Here is a 15,476-nt window from a genome sequence, read left to right on the forward strand (position 1 = left end):
GTGTATTATTGTCCAACTCAAGTTGTTTTATTTCAACAAGTTTTAAGCAAAAATCACATTTCCATTTTGTGCTGGAGATCAATGAGTTGATGCACACTCGGTACATCACTATATTTTGTACAAGAATTTCAGAGTTTTGAAGAAAGTGGACAGGAATGGGTTAGGCAGCTCAAGGGCCAACTTTGCATGGGTATTCAAGTTACTGAGAGGGTTGAAATTCAGAATTAGTTTTTTAAAAGTAGGTCCAAGATCACGGCCAATGTCAGCAGGTCCACAAACATATAATACCAACGGAAAAGGCTTGTCACAAGGAACATACACAACAAATATAAAAGCCCTATCTTGTACAGTTAACAAGTCATCTGTAATTGTTAGTACCAATGGAAAGGGTTTGTCACAAGAAACATGCATAAAATAAACACTGTTTTTATTAAGAGTTTAATCTAGCTGTATAGGAACAACACCAACAGCTCCCCTGGACTTAGTCATACCAAGCTAAAAATCATTCAAAATACAAATTACAGTAGATTCAAGAAAAGGTTAAATAAATTCAATACAAAATAAATTTAAACTAACCAGGCTTTGGTTTATTAGCTGTTGTCAGGATGAGTTGGTGTAGTTAAACACCTGGTCTATCTAATACCAATATGTCTCTTTATCATGGACTTGTCCACTCTTCCTGGTATGGGAAAAAAGATAATTCCCTGAATATATATAGCAGTTTACCAGCGTCAACAGCAGATTATAAAAGGCAGGGATCTATTTGCGAGTTAGTATCAATGAGAAGATACTCTTCATTTCACAATACCCAATAAATTTGTCATACAATATATCCAGATTTAAAATGTGTTGAGAAGCAATCGTGACAGCCTTCCTAGGCAGGGTGGGAGCATAGCCACACCGAGGTGGTCAACCACAAGACCTACCTAACAAAGCAATACTTGTTCACTTACTCCAGTCTGGAGATCAACAAATCCTCCCCAACACCTGCCATTCACAGGTGAGACCAACTTATAGCCTACATATAGGTGTATGTTTACAATTCTGGTGGGCTGTGTACTCCACAGTTCATTCATGACTGTCGAGCTCACACAAATCGATAAGTGATGAGCCAAGTCGATATATGCAATATTAAAGAAACATATTCTAACTTTGTCCACAATTTAACAAGTGTCTCAAATTTAGAAGAAACTCCAGAGTTTCATTGAACTTTATGACAATGGTAGAAAAGTTTAACACCTTTGCCAGGATTTCAAACCCTGACATTAATATGCATCCAAATATCTTGAACTAAAGTGAGAAACATTTTGAGATAATATTCAATAGTGTGGCAGTTTCTTAATTAGGTTACAGCCACCTACTTTGTACATTGGGGTCATTTTTCAATGATTTTGTTCCCGACATTTTACTAAATCCAAATACCAAGTTAATTTGGTACAAACCAATGTGAATTTGTAACGTAGTTATATTGTTGACAAAACAAGTACTACATCAATGAGGGAGAGTCGAGACACATTTCTATAGTTTGTTTGCTGGGTTAACCAACCCTTCAGCAGCCAGGGTAATTTTGAGGCGGAATCTCCTTGTAGTAGTTGGTGACTATCTCAAAGAAACCAAGTGCAGAGCAGTGCATGCCCCTTCCAAATACCAAGTACAAGTTGGGAAACAGAAAACTTCAAGAAATCCTGTGGATGAGACCCAAAAAACCTTTTAAAAATGCTGTGACAAAGACCTCTCTGATGTTGGTACCAACTTGCGTGTTCATTGGACGTGTAATATTTGATCTTGACACTAACATGTGGACTAAACCCTTCAGGTGTAAATCAAACATCAAGTTAACCATTCTACTCCAGGCTCCTCTTTGCACTTGCTGTCACAGAATAAGCCGAGTGTAGGGTATCTCATCACTTTATACTCGTCAACAGGTGTTGGTTACTCCATCAGCTGTTATACAAACAATCCAATACCCCTACCCTTCCATCAGACCACTAATGCTTAACACAAATCAATTAAAAAAGTGGACATTTTTCACAATTTGCACCCTTTATCAAGGTTTTCTAATTTTTGTTATTAAAGGACTCAATAATGCTGCAGTAAAAATACACATAGGTTTTAACTCTACATTGAAGTTTCTGATCATATCCCAGTATGGTTTCTGATTAGGTGGGTCTTTTTTTAAAGATATCTTTTCTTTGAATTCTTTCACTTTTGATATCAATAGAAAGTTCAGAACTTCAACCAAAAAACCATAATACTTTATACTTAAACAAGAGGTCAAATGGGCCTGTATCACTCACCTGATCCTGCAGCAACTTTGAAGTTGATACAGGTCAACAAAAGGCAGATACTATCCTAATTACCGCTTTATTCAAATATTGGTTTGTTTGTTTTTGTTTAAACGTCCTATTAACAGCCAGGGTCATTTAAGGACGTGCAAGGTTTTGGAGGTGGAGGAAAGCTGGAGTACCCGGAGAAAAACCAACGGCCTACAGTCAATATCTAGCAACTGCCCCACGTAGGTTTCGAACTCGCAACCCAGAGGTGGAGGGCTAGTGATAAAGTGTCGGGACACCTCAAATATTGGAGTAGGCTAGGTTTATTCATGTTAATAAATATTTTAGATATTTGTTCTAGCATACTATTGGCTCAATATAAGGTCTCTGGGGTCTCTTGGAAATCAATAAATCATTGTTAAAATATTTTAACCCATTCAACCCCTGTAGCCTTGAAGGTAGGTCAAGGTCGTTCATTTAAACAATTCTGGTAGCCCATCACCCTAGCATGTTAGACGCAATATTGACTCCTTGAGCTTCATGGCTATCAATGAATCATTTCAATATTTTAGCCCATTTGACCCCTGTGACCTTGAAGATAGGTCAAGGTTATTCATTTGAACAAACTTGGTAGCCAATCACCCCAGCATGCTACATGCCTATCAAATTCTCTGGACAGCCTGACTGACAACGAACACCGCACTATGGCATAAGCTCACTTCAGGCAGGTTAGCTTAATACTACCTTCATACAAGTCTCCAAAAACATCTATTATTTTGTCAGAAAAGTTTCAACCAATCACACAAGACTGGCCTAATTGAATTGCAGTTCATTATTTAAACATGGTCTTGATAAAGCACCAGAATTCAAAGGAGTATATGCCCAACTGTCTAAGGCTCCTAATTTACTTGGGTATCCTATGTCCATTTCTAATCAGGGATGATTCAGGGATTTTTACATTTATAATTGTTCCGAAATTCAGAATATTACTGTATCCCATCAATTTTCTTCTGAGACAGTTTCTTCCCAATCTATTGTTCATGGTTCAGAATGATTGTTTTAACCAGAGGTGAAGCAACCTTTTTATATAGCTCTTTACTACCATATTCATCCTCAAATAAGCTCCCTCCTCTGGTGTAAAAGTCAGGTACTGTATTTATCCTCAAATAAGCTCCCTCCTCTAGTGTAAAAGTCAAGTACTGTATTTATCCTCAAATAAGCTCCCTCCTCTAGTGTAAAAGTCAAGTACTGTATTTAGCCTCAAATAAGCTCCCTCCTCTAGTGTAAAAGTCAAGTACTGTATTTATCCTCAAATAAGCTCCCTCCTCTAGTGTAAAAGTCAAGTACTGTATTTATCCCCAAATAAGCTCCCTCCTCTAGTGTAAAAGTCAGGTACTGTATTTATCCTCAAATAAGCTCCCTCCTCTAGTGTAAAAGTCAAGTACTGTATTTATCCCCAAATAAGCTCCCTCCTCTAGTGTAAAAGTCAAGTACTGTATTTATCCTCAAATAAGCTCCCTCCTCTAGTGTAAAAGTCAAGTACTGTATTTATCCCCAAATAAGCTCCCTCCTCTAGTGTAAAAGTCAGGTACTGTATTTATCCTCAAATAAGCTCCCTCCTCTAGTGTAAAAGTCAAGTACTGTATTTAGCCTCAAATAAGCTCCCTCCTCTAGTGTAAAAGTCAAGTACTGTATCTAGCATCAAATAAGCTCCCTCCTCTAGTGTAAAAGTGAAGTACTGTATTTATCCTCAAATAAGCTCCCTCCTCTAGTGTAAAAGTCAAGTACTGTATTTATCCCCAAATAAGCTCCCTCCTCTAGTGTAAACGTTTAGTACTGTATTTATCCTCAAATAAGCTCCCTCCTCTGGTGTAAAAGTCAAGTACTGTATCTAGCATCAAATAAGCTCCCTCCTCTAGTGTAAAAGTGAAGTACTGTATTTATCCTCAAATAAGCTCCCTCCTCTAGTGTAAAAGTGAAGTACTGTATTTATCCCCAAATAAGCTCCCTCCTCTAGTGTAAACGTTTAGTACTGTATTTATCCTCAAATAAGCTCCCTCCTCTAGTGTAAAAGTCAAGTACTGTATTTAGCCTCAAATAAGCTCCCTCCTCTAGTGTAAAAGTCAAGTACTGTATTTAGCCTCAAATAAGCTCCCTCCTCTAGTGTAAAAGTCAAGTACTGTATTTAGCCTCAAATAAGCTCCCTCCTCTAGTGTAAAAGTCAAGTACTGTATTTATCCTCAAATAAGCTCCCTCCTCTAGTGTAAAAGTCAAGTACTGTATTTATCCTCAAATAAGCTCCCTCCTCTAGTGTAAAAGTCAAGTACTGTATTTATCCTCAAATAAGCTCCCTCCTCTAGTGTAAAAGTCAAGTACTGTATTTAGCCTCAAATAAGCCCCCTCCTCTAGTATAAAAGTCAGGTACTGTATTTAGCCTCAAATAAGCTCCCTCCTCTAGTGTAAAAGTCAAGTACTGTATTTATCCTCAAATAAGCTCCCTCCTCTAGTGTAAAAGTCAAGTACTGTATTTAGCCTCAAATAAGCTCCCTCCTCTGGTGTAAAAGTGAAGTACTGTATTTATCCTCAAATAAGCTCCCTCCTCTAGTGTAAAAGTCAAGTACTGTATTTATCCTCAAATAAGCTCCCTCCTCTAGTGTAAAAGTCAAGTACTGTATTTAGCCTCAAATAAGCTCCCTCCTCTGGTGTAAAAGTGAAGTACTGTATTTATCCTCAAATAAGCTCCCTCCTCTAGTGTAAAAGTCAAGTACTGTATTTATCCTCAAATAAGCTCCCTCCTCTAGTGTAAAAGTCAAGTACTGTATTTAGCCTCAAATAAGCTCCCTCCTCTGGTGTAAAAGTGAAGTACTGTATTTATCCTCAAATAAGCTCCCTCCTCTGGTGTAAAAGTCAAGTACTGTATTTAGCCCAGGGCTTTTTCTCACTGGCTTGGGAAGGGGCCTTTTTGTCTCATTTTGGGAAGAAAATTGATGAATTGGGAAAGATTTTTTCAGGAGTAAACAGCAAATTTTGGGAATTTGGCTTACGGTAAACCTCCGGTTAGTTCGAACAAAATTAAATAAATATTGACGAACCTGTTCGAATTATTCGAAATTATGCTCCAGAAAATATGCGTGAGTTCGAACTATTCGAGACAATATCGGCGAAAATCTCGGCAGAGTAAAATCATTAGACACAAACACATCCATCGTAAATCCGATACGTAACAACGGCGGCCTGAACAATGGCACATTTATAAGTAAGTAAAATGATAGTTTTTCATTTAATTCAATATTAATTGATCGTTAAACGTTCTTCATTTCACGATAATTATGATTGTTTTTGCACGAAGTCACTCGCGGATCGGGCAATGCGTAGCTACAGTAGGCCCCATAACACTACAGTACACGTTTCATTTGTGACACAAAAGTTAAACATTTGTACAGTATAATCTTTGCATGATTATATTTTTTATCTGAATGAGAAACTATCACTTTATTATTGTAATAAATGGTCTCTTAAAATACATCAAAAGCAGTCTTCATAACCTGTTCCGTTTACGAAACCACTACTGTAAAAATAGGCGATATGTGTTGGTAAAATTAGGTCAGAACAGCAACATGTCTGCTTTTACATGTAAATATGCCCAGTCGTATTATCTACAAAACATAGTTGATACCTGCAAAATTATCCATCACTAATTGGGACACCTGTGGATTGTTTTGACTGGATATGAATGCTCTTCACGTCACTCAGCACGATCGGGCGGCCGATCCTTTCAACTTTACCGCAAGCGACACCTCGCGTGGCCTGCTTACCTAGCGTGAGGTCGCAGGTTTTCAGGTAATACCTTGATTGGCAATACTTAAGAGATTGTCCAGTCACAATTAAATAATCATAATGCTAAGTTAACACTAGTTATATGTGAAAATACACGGATGATTTCTTAGTTTGCCATACACAGCGCGAATACAAATATCGCATGTTATTTATACATTGTCGGGGCCTAAATTTTGCAATCAGCTGTCTCGTGCGTGGTGTATTTTGCAATGTAACAAAAACCGAATTAAAGCTAAAATATGTGGCATATATATTAAATCACAGACGCATTCTAATGATCACGCATACAATCTTTTAACCTAAACGTGCTTGTTGATCAAATTTAAATCTTGGCATTTTTTCTGGGCCGGTCATCGGGGCCGTGTCGTCGCGAGCTTTCAATTGAGTTTGCCGATAAAAAAAACCTTACTTTACGTTCTTCATTTGACAAGTTCGAACTATCCGAAATGGTGTCAGTTATAAACAGCCAGAGTTCGAACTATTACTAGCTAAAAAATTCCTGTTTTTCTAGAAAAAAATGTGTGTTCGAACTATCCGCGTGTTCGAATTAATCGGAGGTTTACCGTAAATATGAAATAGTTTCAATTGGGAATGGGGCCGATTAACGGCCCCAAAAAGCCCTCAGAAAAAGCCCTGTAGCCTCAAATAAGCTTGCTCCCTTGGGGTAAAAGTTTGGTATTGGAGTTTGAGGAGGATATTTTGTGAACCAATTTTTGCTCACTATATTAAAATTGAGGATTCTGCAAAATGAAGGGCACAAGATTATTTTCATTAGGACTGTTTTACCAGATATGAACTTTTTTGGTAGAAAGAATGATTTCTCAGCGACTTTTCTGAAAGCAGTGCAATTCCACAATAACCATGTGTGCGAAGAATACCTAATCTTGGGGGGGGGGGGGGGGGGGTCAAGAAGCACAGTGGTAACACACTTGCCTTACACTTAGGCGGCCGGGGTTCAATTCCCTCAATCAGACGTGAAAAAGTATGGGGTCCCCTGCCCGTTCATGCGAGTTTTCCCCGGATACTGCGGTTTCCTCCCACAGTAAGACCCCTCACACACTTCCATCCGGCCAACAAGCGTGATTAATATAAGTTTATATAACTTGTTTCTCAATTGTAAAATACACAAGTTTACACACATACCTCATCATGATAACGCTTAGGCTATTCAAGTATAATATACATATCCCCCACATTACAATACCAGAAATAAAGTCAATGTAATTTTGCATTATAGGTGTCGGTGTATGAGAACATGTGGTTTTAATTTTTTACTGTTTTAATAAAATCTGTTGTTTTAGATGCTGCTGTTTGACAAGCCTAGAGTCCTCCTGATTGAAATTTGACAAAACTTAATACTTGTTAAGAGTTGATCCAGATTTGGGGGAAACAAATAGCCACTCAGAGTTATATGTAAAGGGAAGCAACTGGCATTAAAAACATGAAATATAATGAGATCTAAGAGAGATCTTGACACCCTCTATCTTGATTGGTTCTGTGTAGACTGGTCTTTCCTCTAATTTAATGATTAACAAGCTAAACTACATATGAAATCTAATAATTTTTTTTTAATTAATTATATCAATACCAACTGAAGCCATTTTGTTTTCTGCATCGAACACAAAATCAAATGTGCACAACTAGAGACAAAGGGGGACCTACATGTTGTTTCAGAAAAATCTGCTTAATGTTTTAAAAAACGTTTAAAAATGTTTTAAAATACAAAAGTTGATACCTACCTTGCCCTTTTTCTTCTTCTTGCTGTGAAGATATATATATACATGTACATTTATTATCAGCATTAAAAATGAAATATTCATAAAATAAATATTATTTGTTTTGAATTACTAAGATTGCTTACGATCACTGTGAATTTAAACTTAATCATGTCTACAGTATTACTTGGTGTCACACACACATACAATCAGGGGTGTAAATTCCACTAGCCCGACGTCCAGGGCTACCAAATTTTCAGCTTGGGCTAGTGAAAATTCAGCCGTATATACTAGCCCAAGGCAAGGGACTTTCCAATGACATTTCAGTAGATAGAGAAACATTTATATTCAATTCTATTCACGGAGCATCCAAAACACACTGTAAAAACCTTAACATTCCTGATAATAGTCTTACCTTTAGAGTAAATCTGAATAATATGGGGTCATTTGTGCCTAATTTTCCCCCATATTTGTTGGAGTAATAGATTTATAGTTCAAGCTAGTGGATATTTGGTGACTACTTGCCCTGTGCTAGTGATTGAATTTTTTTTTAACATCCCTGACACTGTGAGCCAACATTTGTTGACTAAGCTTCTGTACCTAAAAAGGTACTTTCAACACAAGTTAGAATTATACACAGCCAAAATTGGCTTCAGTGATACGAATTCAAAATTACTTCAACTTACCTGACTTTTTCTGGACTACTTTCTTCTTCACTTTCCTCTTCCTCATCTTCATCTTCCTCGTCATCTTCCTCGTCATCTTCCTCTTCTTCCATATCTTCCTCCTATTATGTAAATTGTACAACTTTTTAAAGTCACATGCTAACAGAAGTTTTAAAAATAAACAAAGTCCAAATTGGCTTTACCAGTTCTCTCGACTAGTTGTGTATAATATCTTTGTTACAACAAAACATTTTAGTTACAATAAAGGGAGGTGGATTGACATGTAGCCCCAAGAATCAATTAATAGAGCATCTCAAGACCCTTCCCTACGTGTAGAGTACATACTTGATTTTGATGCATTTGGGTCTGAAAGATTGTTGAAATATCACTCAATTTGACCACATTTGACCCTGTCCTTCGGGGATCATTATAAGTTAGTAACATTAGATACATCAATATAGTAGTAGTTCCATCTTTGGCCATAGAATCAATGTTCCTGCAAAATTTCATTAACTAGCTCAGGTGTTCTAAGATATCAAAAATATGAAAAAGTTAACGGTTGGCTCATGATGCTGAAGGGCTGAAATTACCTATATTTGCTTAATACACACTACAAGCTTCTTCGACAAATTGCGATAAAATGTGCATAAAATAAAATGATAATTAGCAATTATTATCTTGACAGTGAAACTTGGAACAGGAATTTGTATCAGACAAAATGAAGTGTTAGTAGTGGTCAAAGGGAGGTAACTGTTATAAATTAAGTGTACAAAAATTAACTCCCACACCTGGTAGTCCACGTCCTCCACACCTAATGTAATCTATCCCCATTGACGACATATGGCTTCACTAATTTCTCCCCATTTTCTGATAAGATATTCTCTTATACAATGATGTGTATCATGTATTTGACCAACTATTAAACCTCTGTAAAAGCTTAATTTCCATGTCAGGGTGCAAAAAAGCACTCGTCCACGGTGATCAGTAAATTTCAAAAGAAAATAATAAATAAATCATGTTGATACATATTGTCTTTGGCGTTTATTCCACGAATTCTATAGAATTTTCTAAACAAATTAGGATTAAATCATACTTAAAACCGTTTCATCGAGCAGTGAGCCCTCTCACCGCGATTGCTCTGCAGAAGCGTCTACGTGATACCGATGCGTTTGTGATCAAGAAGGGCGAGACTACTACAGGTAAATGACAGAAATAAATCCAGACCCGGTATCATATCAATTACGACAATTTTTAACGGCACTCAGAATGACAATATTTGAACAAAGCGAGTCACACTTCTGTACACTTTTATCTCTCGTTTTTGTGCATTCTAATACCTAATATTAACAAGAGGCCCATATGGGCCTTAACGGTCACCTGAGATTTGAAATATTTCAGTTAATCTAATTGACCCAACTAGTAATGATCAAAACACTTTTTTGAAAACATATTTACACATATTTTTTTTAATTGAAGTCGGAGGGACGAGTGATTCAAGTTCAGGGACGAGTGTTTTCGAAAATATTTTTCTCACCCTACATGTCCTTTTCAATAAAATACTTAAACCTTAAATGTTTATCTCAAAAGACAGATTTGAATATTGTTTGTTTCCTCACACAAACATTCCACTTTTACCCGAGTAGCAGAATTACCTGTTGTAACTTAATTTGTGTAACAGTAGAGGAACAAGAGACCCATGGGCCTTAACGGTCACCTGAGTTTTAAAATATTTCTTTGATCCTGACCATCAGCCCCTGGGGGTCAGTCGAGCCAACATTTGTATACCAACAAACTGTCTTCCAAAACTGCTAATTCTACAGAAATGATGTTACCCAAAAATGTGATTTCCTTATATAAACTATAGTAAATTTGATCTTCCCTGGGGCAAACACGAGACCCCAGGGTCGTGAAATTCACAACTTAAATGGTACAAAATCTCAAGACCTTTCCAACTATGAAGAGTATTGATTCGATGTTATTTGATTTTTTATTTTTTTCAATTTAAGTTAATTTGACCATTTTGCCTCACCCATCACCCCCTGGGGGTCAGTCAGAGCCACCAAGTGCATACCATCATATCGTCATCCCATGCTGATAATGTTTACCAAATTAGAATGAATTCCAATGGAAATCAAACAAATGATAGTCAAAAATGTGACTTCCCCAATATAAACTATAGTAAGTTTAACCCGTCTCCAGGGGCAAACACGAGACCCCAGGGTCATGAAATTTACAATTTTGGTAGAGCACCTGAATACCCTTCTATTTATGAAGAGTACTTGTTCCTATCTTATTTGAGTCTTGAGAAGATTTTAAAATATTTTGTCAATTTGACACTTTTTGGCCCCACCCCTCCAAGCCTCCGGGGGTCAGTCCAAGCCATAATGCACCTGCAATTCAACAGACATTCCATACATAATGATAATTCTAACCAAGTTTGTGTTATGGTAATTGGAACAAATGATTCTCAAAAATTTGTTCCCCCCCCCCCCCCACCAAAAAGGCAAATGCGAGACCCCAGGGTCATGAAATTCACAATTTTTGTACAGGACCTTCAGACCTTTCTGCGAAGAGTATTTGATTCTACCATATCTGGGAGATAAGAAGTTTTTTTGAAATTTCCTGTGAAGTTTCCTGCAAAATTTAATTGAATTTGGTTCAGCGTTTTTGGAGTTGAAAATGTAAATTCATACATGCCATACCTCCCAGCGCGAGACAAAATCTCCCTTATTTTCAAGTCATTTATTTCCTCCCGGGAGGAGAGCCCAAATTCCCGTATTTTATAATTCCCTCCAGTATTTTTGCCAACGCCATTTTTGTTTACAATTCAGTAGTTTTTCTCGCGAGATTTAATGAGATTTAGCTAAATTTAGCGTTCACGTGATCCATCTGTTCACGTGATCACTTAATCAAAATGGCGCCTGTTGGACACGACTTTCACACGAAGCTCTGGCTAGTGTAATGTTTGCACTAGAATATCTATCACCATGAAATAAAGGCAAGTCGCTTACAAACAACTTTAACCGTCTTTGCTAACAGACTTGAATTATTGTTTGTTTTCTTTTAGGACCATACTTTGATGATGGTAATTGATACAGAGCCTGGTCAGACGCAAAATCACACATGTTTTTCATATAACATGTGTATCGTGGATCAGTGATAGCAAGATGAAATCCGATATTTTCTTTTAGAAAACTATCAAAACTAGCGCATCTGTTGGTCGTAGTAGTCAATCATGATGTTTACAATGACTGTACCGTCCATGACAGAGACAATATACAAAATCTAGAATGATCGTGATAAGATTTACTGCTGTCTCCTAACATGAACATCTTCAGTTCTGACTTCATGTATACACTTGTCACATTTGGAATATTTTTATATCTAAATGGTCCAATATAAGGGATCCCACAGGACATTTCATGGTGATTTTTACAACTGATGTGTTCCCTCAGAGTGGATCAAGCTTTCTCATTTTAAGAAAATTCAAACTGATAAATGATTAACTTGCTTGTCTTAATCTTTAGCTACATGTAATAATAATATACCCTTTTCAAATGCTGTTATGTAATATGCATAAAGCTGTGAAACTTTTTGTGTTACATAAAAAAATCAAAACAAAATTTCATATCATCAGAATCTGAATGTTTACTTTATTGCATTTTTTACCTTATACAACTTTTGTTGTTTGCATATACAATATGATTAATATCCAAAATAAATATAAATATTCTTTATCGCTTACTTTATTGCTTTAAAATTGAGTCAAAATGTCGATATTCATGTCACGCACAAATCTCCCTTGTTTTAGGCAAAACTCCCTTAAAATAATCATCAATCTCCCTTATTGGTCTCCTGAAAGTATGGCATGTATGTAAATTGTTTATGGACACATGACGGATGACGGACAAGACAGACAAAAGACAATTAGAATAGGTCACTTTGAGATTCATTGCTGGCGACCTAAAAATGAAATGACCACCCAAGAGAAAATAATGGCGGGAATCCCAGCGGGATCAACCGGGATATTTTCCTGGGATTCCCAGCGGGATGAAACCCGGGATCCCGGCGGGATGAAACCGGGTCTGCAGACTTAAACCTTCCACTTTTACACTTAAAATCTTATTCTTGAGTCTCATATTGATTTTGTTTGCAAAAAATTTCACATTGTTATAAAACCTACAATAATCAAGGAAGAATTTTTACCTCACTTCAAGCTTATGTGCAACTCAACTTTTCATAATCAAAGTCAGGATCTCATTCCGGATAATCTTGTAGTTAGTTTGGTATCAACAATTACCTCTGGTGCCAATATGTCGTCATTAGGTGTTAGGAAGTTAATCAATATCTGTAAATATTGTTGATCTTTGCTTCACTTGTTTTCTATCTTTCGGCATCCAATGGATTTAATAAATGAATTAATTGCTTACAACTAATTTAAAGACAGGCCAGATAAGTGAATAACAAGCTTGTGCTTCTTTGGATTTAAATTGTAACCTCACATCTTACCAAATTTTTATGTTTTATACCTCAATTACTTCACAAATGTTAGCTCACCTTTAATTTCTTCACTAACACGATGCACTCAAACTCCTTACTCACCTCCATTTTCCCTTTCTGAAGAGACAAAAAATAAAATTAATAAAAAAAAGTTGGAACTAAATGAAAAATAAATTTAGATTTTAAAAAATATTCCTAAGCTATGAATTGGTAAAAAAGGTGAAGCAAAGATCCAACTAATTTTGGTTTTTGACATTTCATTGACTTTAGGGTATAGAGTTTTCTGAGTTGTACAACCTAAGGACTGCATTATGTTCCCAGAAGCAGTTTGACTAATTTGCTTAATTATCTTAATTTCATTACAAGGGGATGAGTAGTTTGAAATAACCAAAATTATCAGACAATTCTTTTAATGAAAGTACCCCTTGTCTGCCATCTATATTTACCATTAAAGCCTCTCCATATTTTTGTTAATTAATATAAATCTTTCTCAAGCTAAACATTCATAATCCCCAACGGGTATATCTCCATTTAATTTCCTTTAAATCTGCTCAGTAACAACAACAATCAATTTAAGTACATTTGTATGTAATGAACATCTAAAAATAGAATGTGAACCAACCCCGTGTGCGCAGAGTTACATCCCCGGATGATATATTTATTTAACTCTTTCAGTACCGTTGTCGACTATAGTCGACATAAAAATGTGCTCCTTCTTCCCTGTTGTCGACTATAGTCGACATAATTTCAAGCTCCCTAATTGACCTTATTAAAGTGTTGATTTGTTGAAAACATCACCAGACATATACAATCATCCAATGCTATGACATAAAAAAATGCATTTAAAACTTTTGAAACAAACACTTTGGTTGATAAATTCGATTTTATTTTGTTTGCGTTATGTGTTTTTCCGTTAGAGTAATAGGTGATATTTTCTCAATATGTTGTTAATGTAAACAACATGGCGGCTTGCTACATTTGCATTTTGGATATCAGAATCTAGGACGTTTCAGAGTGTTACAGCTGACATATAGATCTTATTTTGTTAAATATCTCTTAATCATATACAAAGATAACACTAACATTTGTGTTTTTATATGAAAAAAAAACAACACACCAATAATGCACATGTAGTCTGCCATTTTGTTTAAACTTCTTGGGGCGAACCTGATAACTACTTCCGGTACGGAATCCGAAAAGAACACAAAGTACGGAAAGAGTTAAGGCATGGGTTGTTTATCATATGCTGATAATTAGTGGTGGCTTTGCATGTTTAACCTATCTTTTATTTTGTCAAACATCGACTCATGTTGACTTATAGATGTGATTTTGGCCTCTCCCATTATTTTCCTTCGCTGCAGCAACCAGAATGTCTGATCAGCTTTGGGCTTCTGGTGTGTGGCTATGATAGCCAGGCCGTCGCTCTTCAAAACAAACCAGTTTGCACATGTTTGACAAATTTTCTCTTGCTCATTTATAAAGAGGAGCCAGGCATCAGAGATTTAACCGTAACCAGTGGATAGTTTCCCCTTTTTAAATGCAAATATAAAGAACTACCGCATTGATTCTCACATTATATCATTAGGATATAATTATATTCCATCATTCAAAATGATTTCGTAATTTTATCATGATAAATACAGGTAACAAAAACTGAGAGGCTTTAATTGTATCGCCAAAATTTTGTTTCTGACAAATTCCAAGAGTACTAACAAGAAAATCACCCGGAGGGGACTTGCCCCAAAAAATTAGAGATGTGTACTGCTGGCAATAAGCCCTCACCCTTAAGGAAAAAGTTATCGGTGGGCATTGGACCATGGTGACGAGCTTTCACTGAAAACGAGACACTACCACCAACATGGAACATTTTCACCAACACAAAAAATTTTGAAATTGGATGTTGACTGTACAATATATATATCCTCTAGATAAATATAGGTATTGGCAGACAATGTACAAACCTTTCCTTCCTGATCTAGTACTGGTGAGGGATTAACCTGCTGTTAATAGAGTGATAAAAGAACAGTAAGTAGTGTTAATATGTGTGCAAATAATTCTCTACTCTTTGGCCTAGAAATAGTGAAAACTTGGTAAATGGTGGTGAACGGTGCTGTGAGAAAACTTAGCCTGCAAGGTTCATACAGGGATTCTAAAGATAGCCAAACATAGGCCATATATGTACTTGAGCAAAGTTTTGGTTTGGTTTGTTTTTGTTTAACATCTTATTAACAGCCATGGTCATTTAAGGGCGTGCCTGGTTTTGGAGGTGGAGGAAAGGCGGAACACCTGGAGAAAAACCACCGACTTACAGTCAGTACCAGGCAACAGCCCAACTCACCCTCCACCTCTGGGTGGCTAGTGATAAAGTGTCGGGACAGTGAGCAAGGTAACGTCCATTTCCTTGTAGCTCAAATTCACCTTCTCGGGGTGACTACATGTAATTATCCTGGGTCACACATTACAGTAACTGCTGTAGTATCCTCAAA

General features: G+C 36.6%; 1 protein-coding gene across 5 annotated transcripts in view; it reads right to left on the bottom strand.

Moving 5' to 3' along the window:
* Positions 1-15,476, bottom strand: part of LOC117339375 (nucleoplasmin-like protein ANO39) — a 46,572-nt gene that overhangs the window by 11,033 nt on the left and 20,063 nt on the right. For 2 of the 5 annotated variants that reach the window (XM_033900929.1, XM_033900928.1), the window contains exons 6-8: positions 13,048-13,107; positions 8,512-8,612; positions 7,850-7,871 (exon numbers count right to left, since the gene is read on the bottom strand). In XM_033900929.1, the coding sequence (XP_033756820.1) occupies positions 7,850-7,871; positions 8,512-8,612; positions 13,048-13,107 (183 nt within the window). The remainder of the gene's footprint in view (positions 1-7,849; positions 7,872-8,511; positions 8,613-13,047; positions 13,108-15,476) is intronic. The other 3 variants (XM_033900933.1, XM_033900932.1, XM_033900930.1) reach the window with 2 other exon arrangements.

The sequence above is a fragment of the Pecten maximus genome, chromosome 12, assembly GCF_902652985.1.
Source record: "Pecten maximus chromosome 12, xPecMax1.1, whole genome shotgun sequence".
Lineage (NCBI taxonomy): Eukaryota > Metazoa > Mollusca > Bivalvia > Pectinida > Pectinidae > Pecten > Pecten maximus.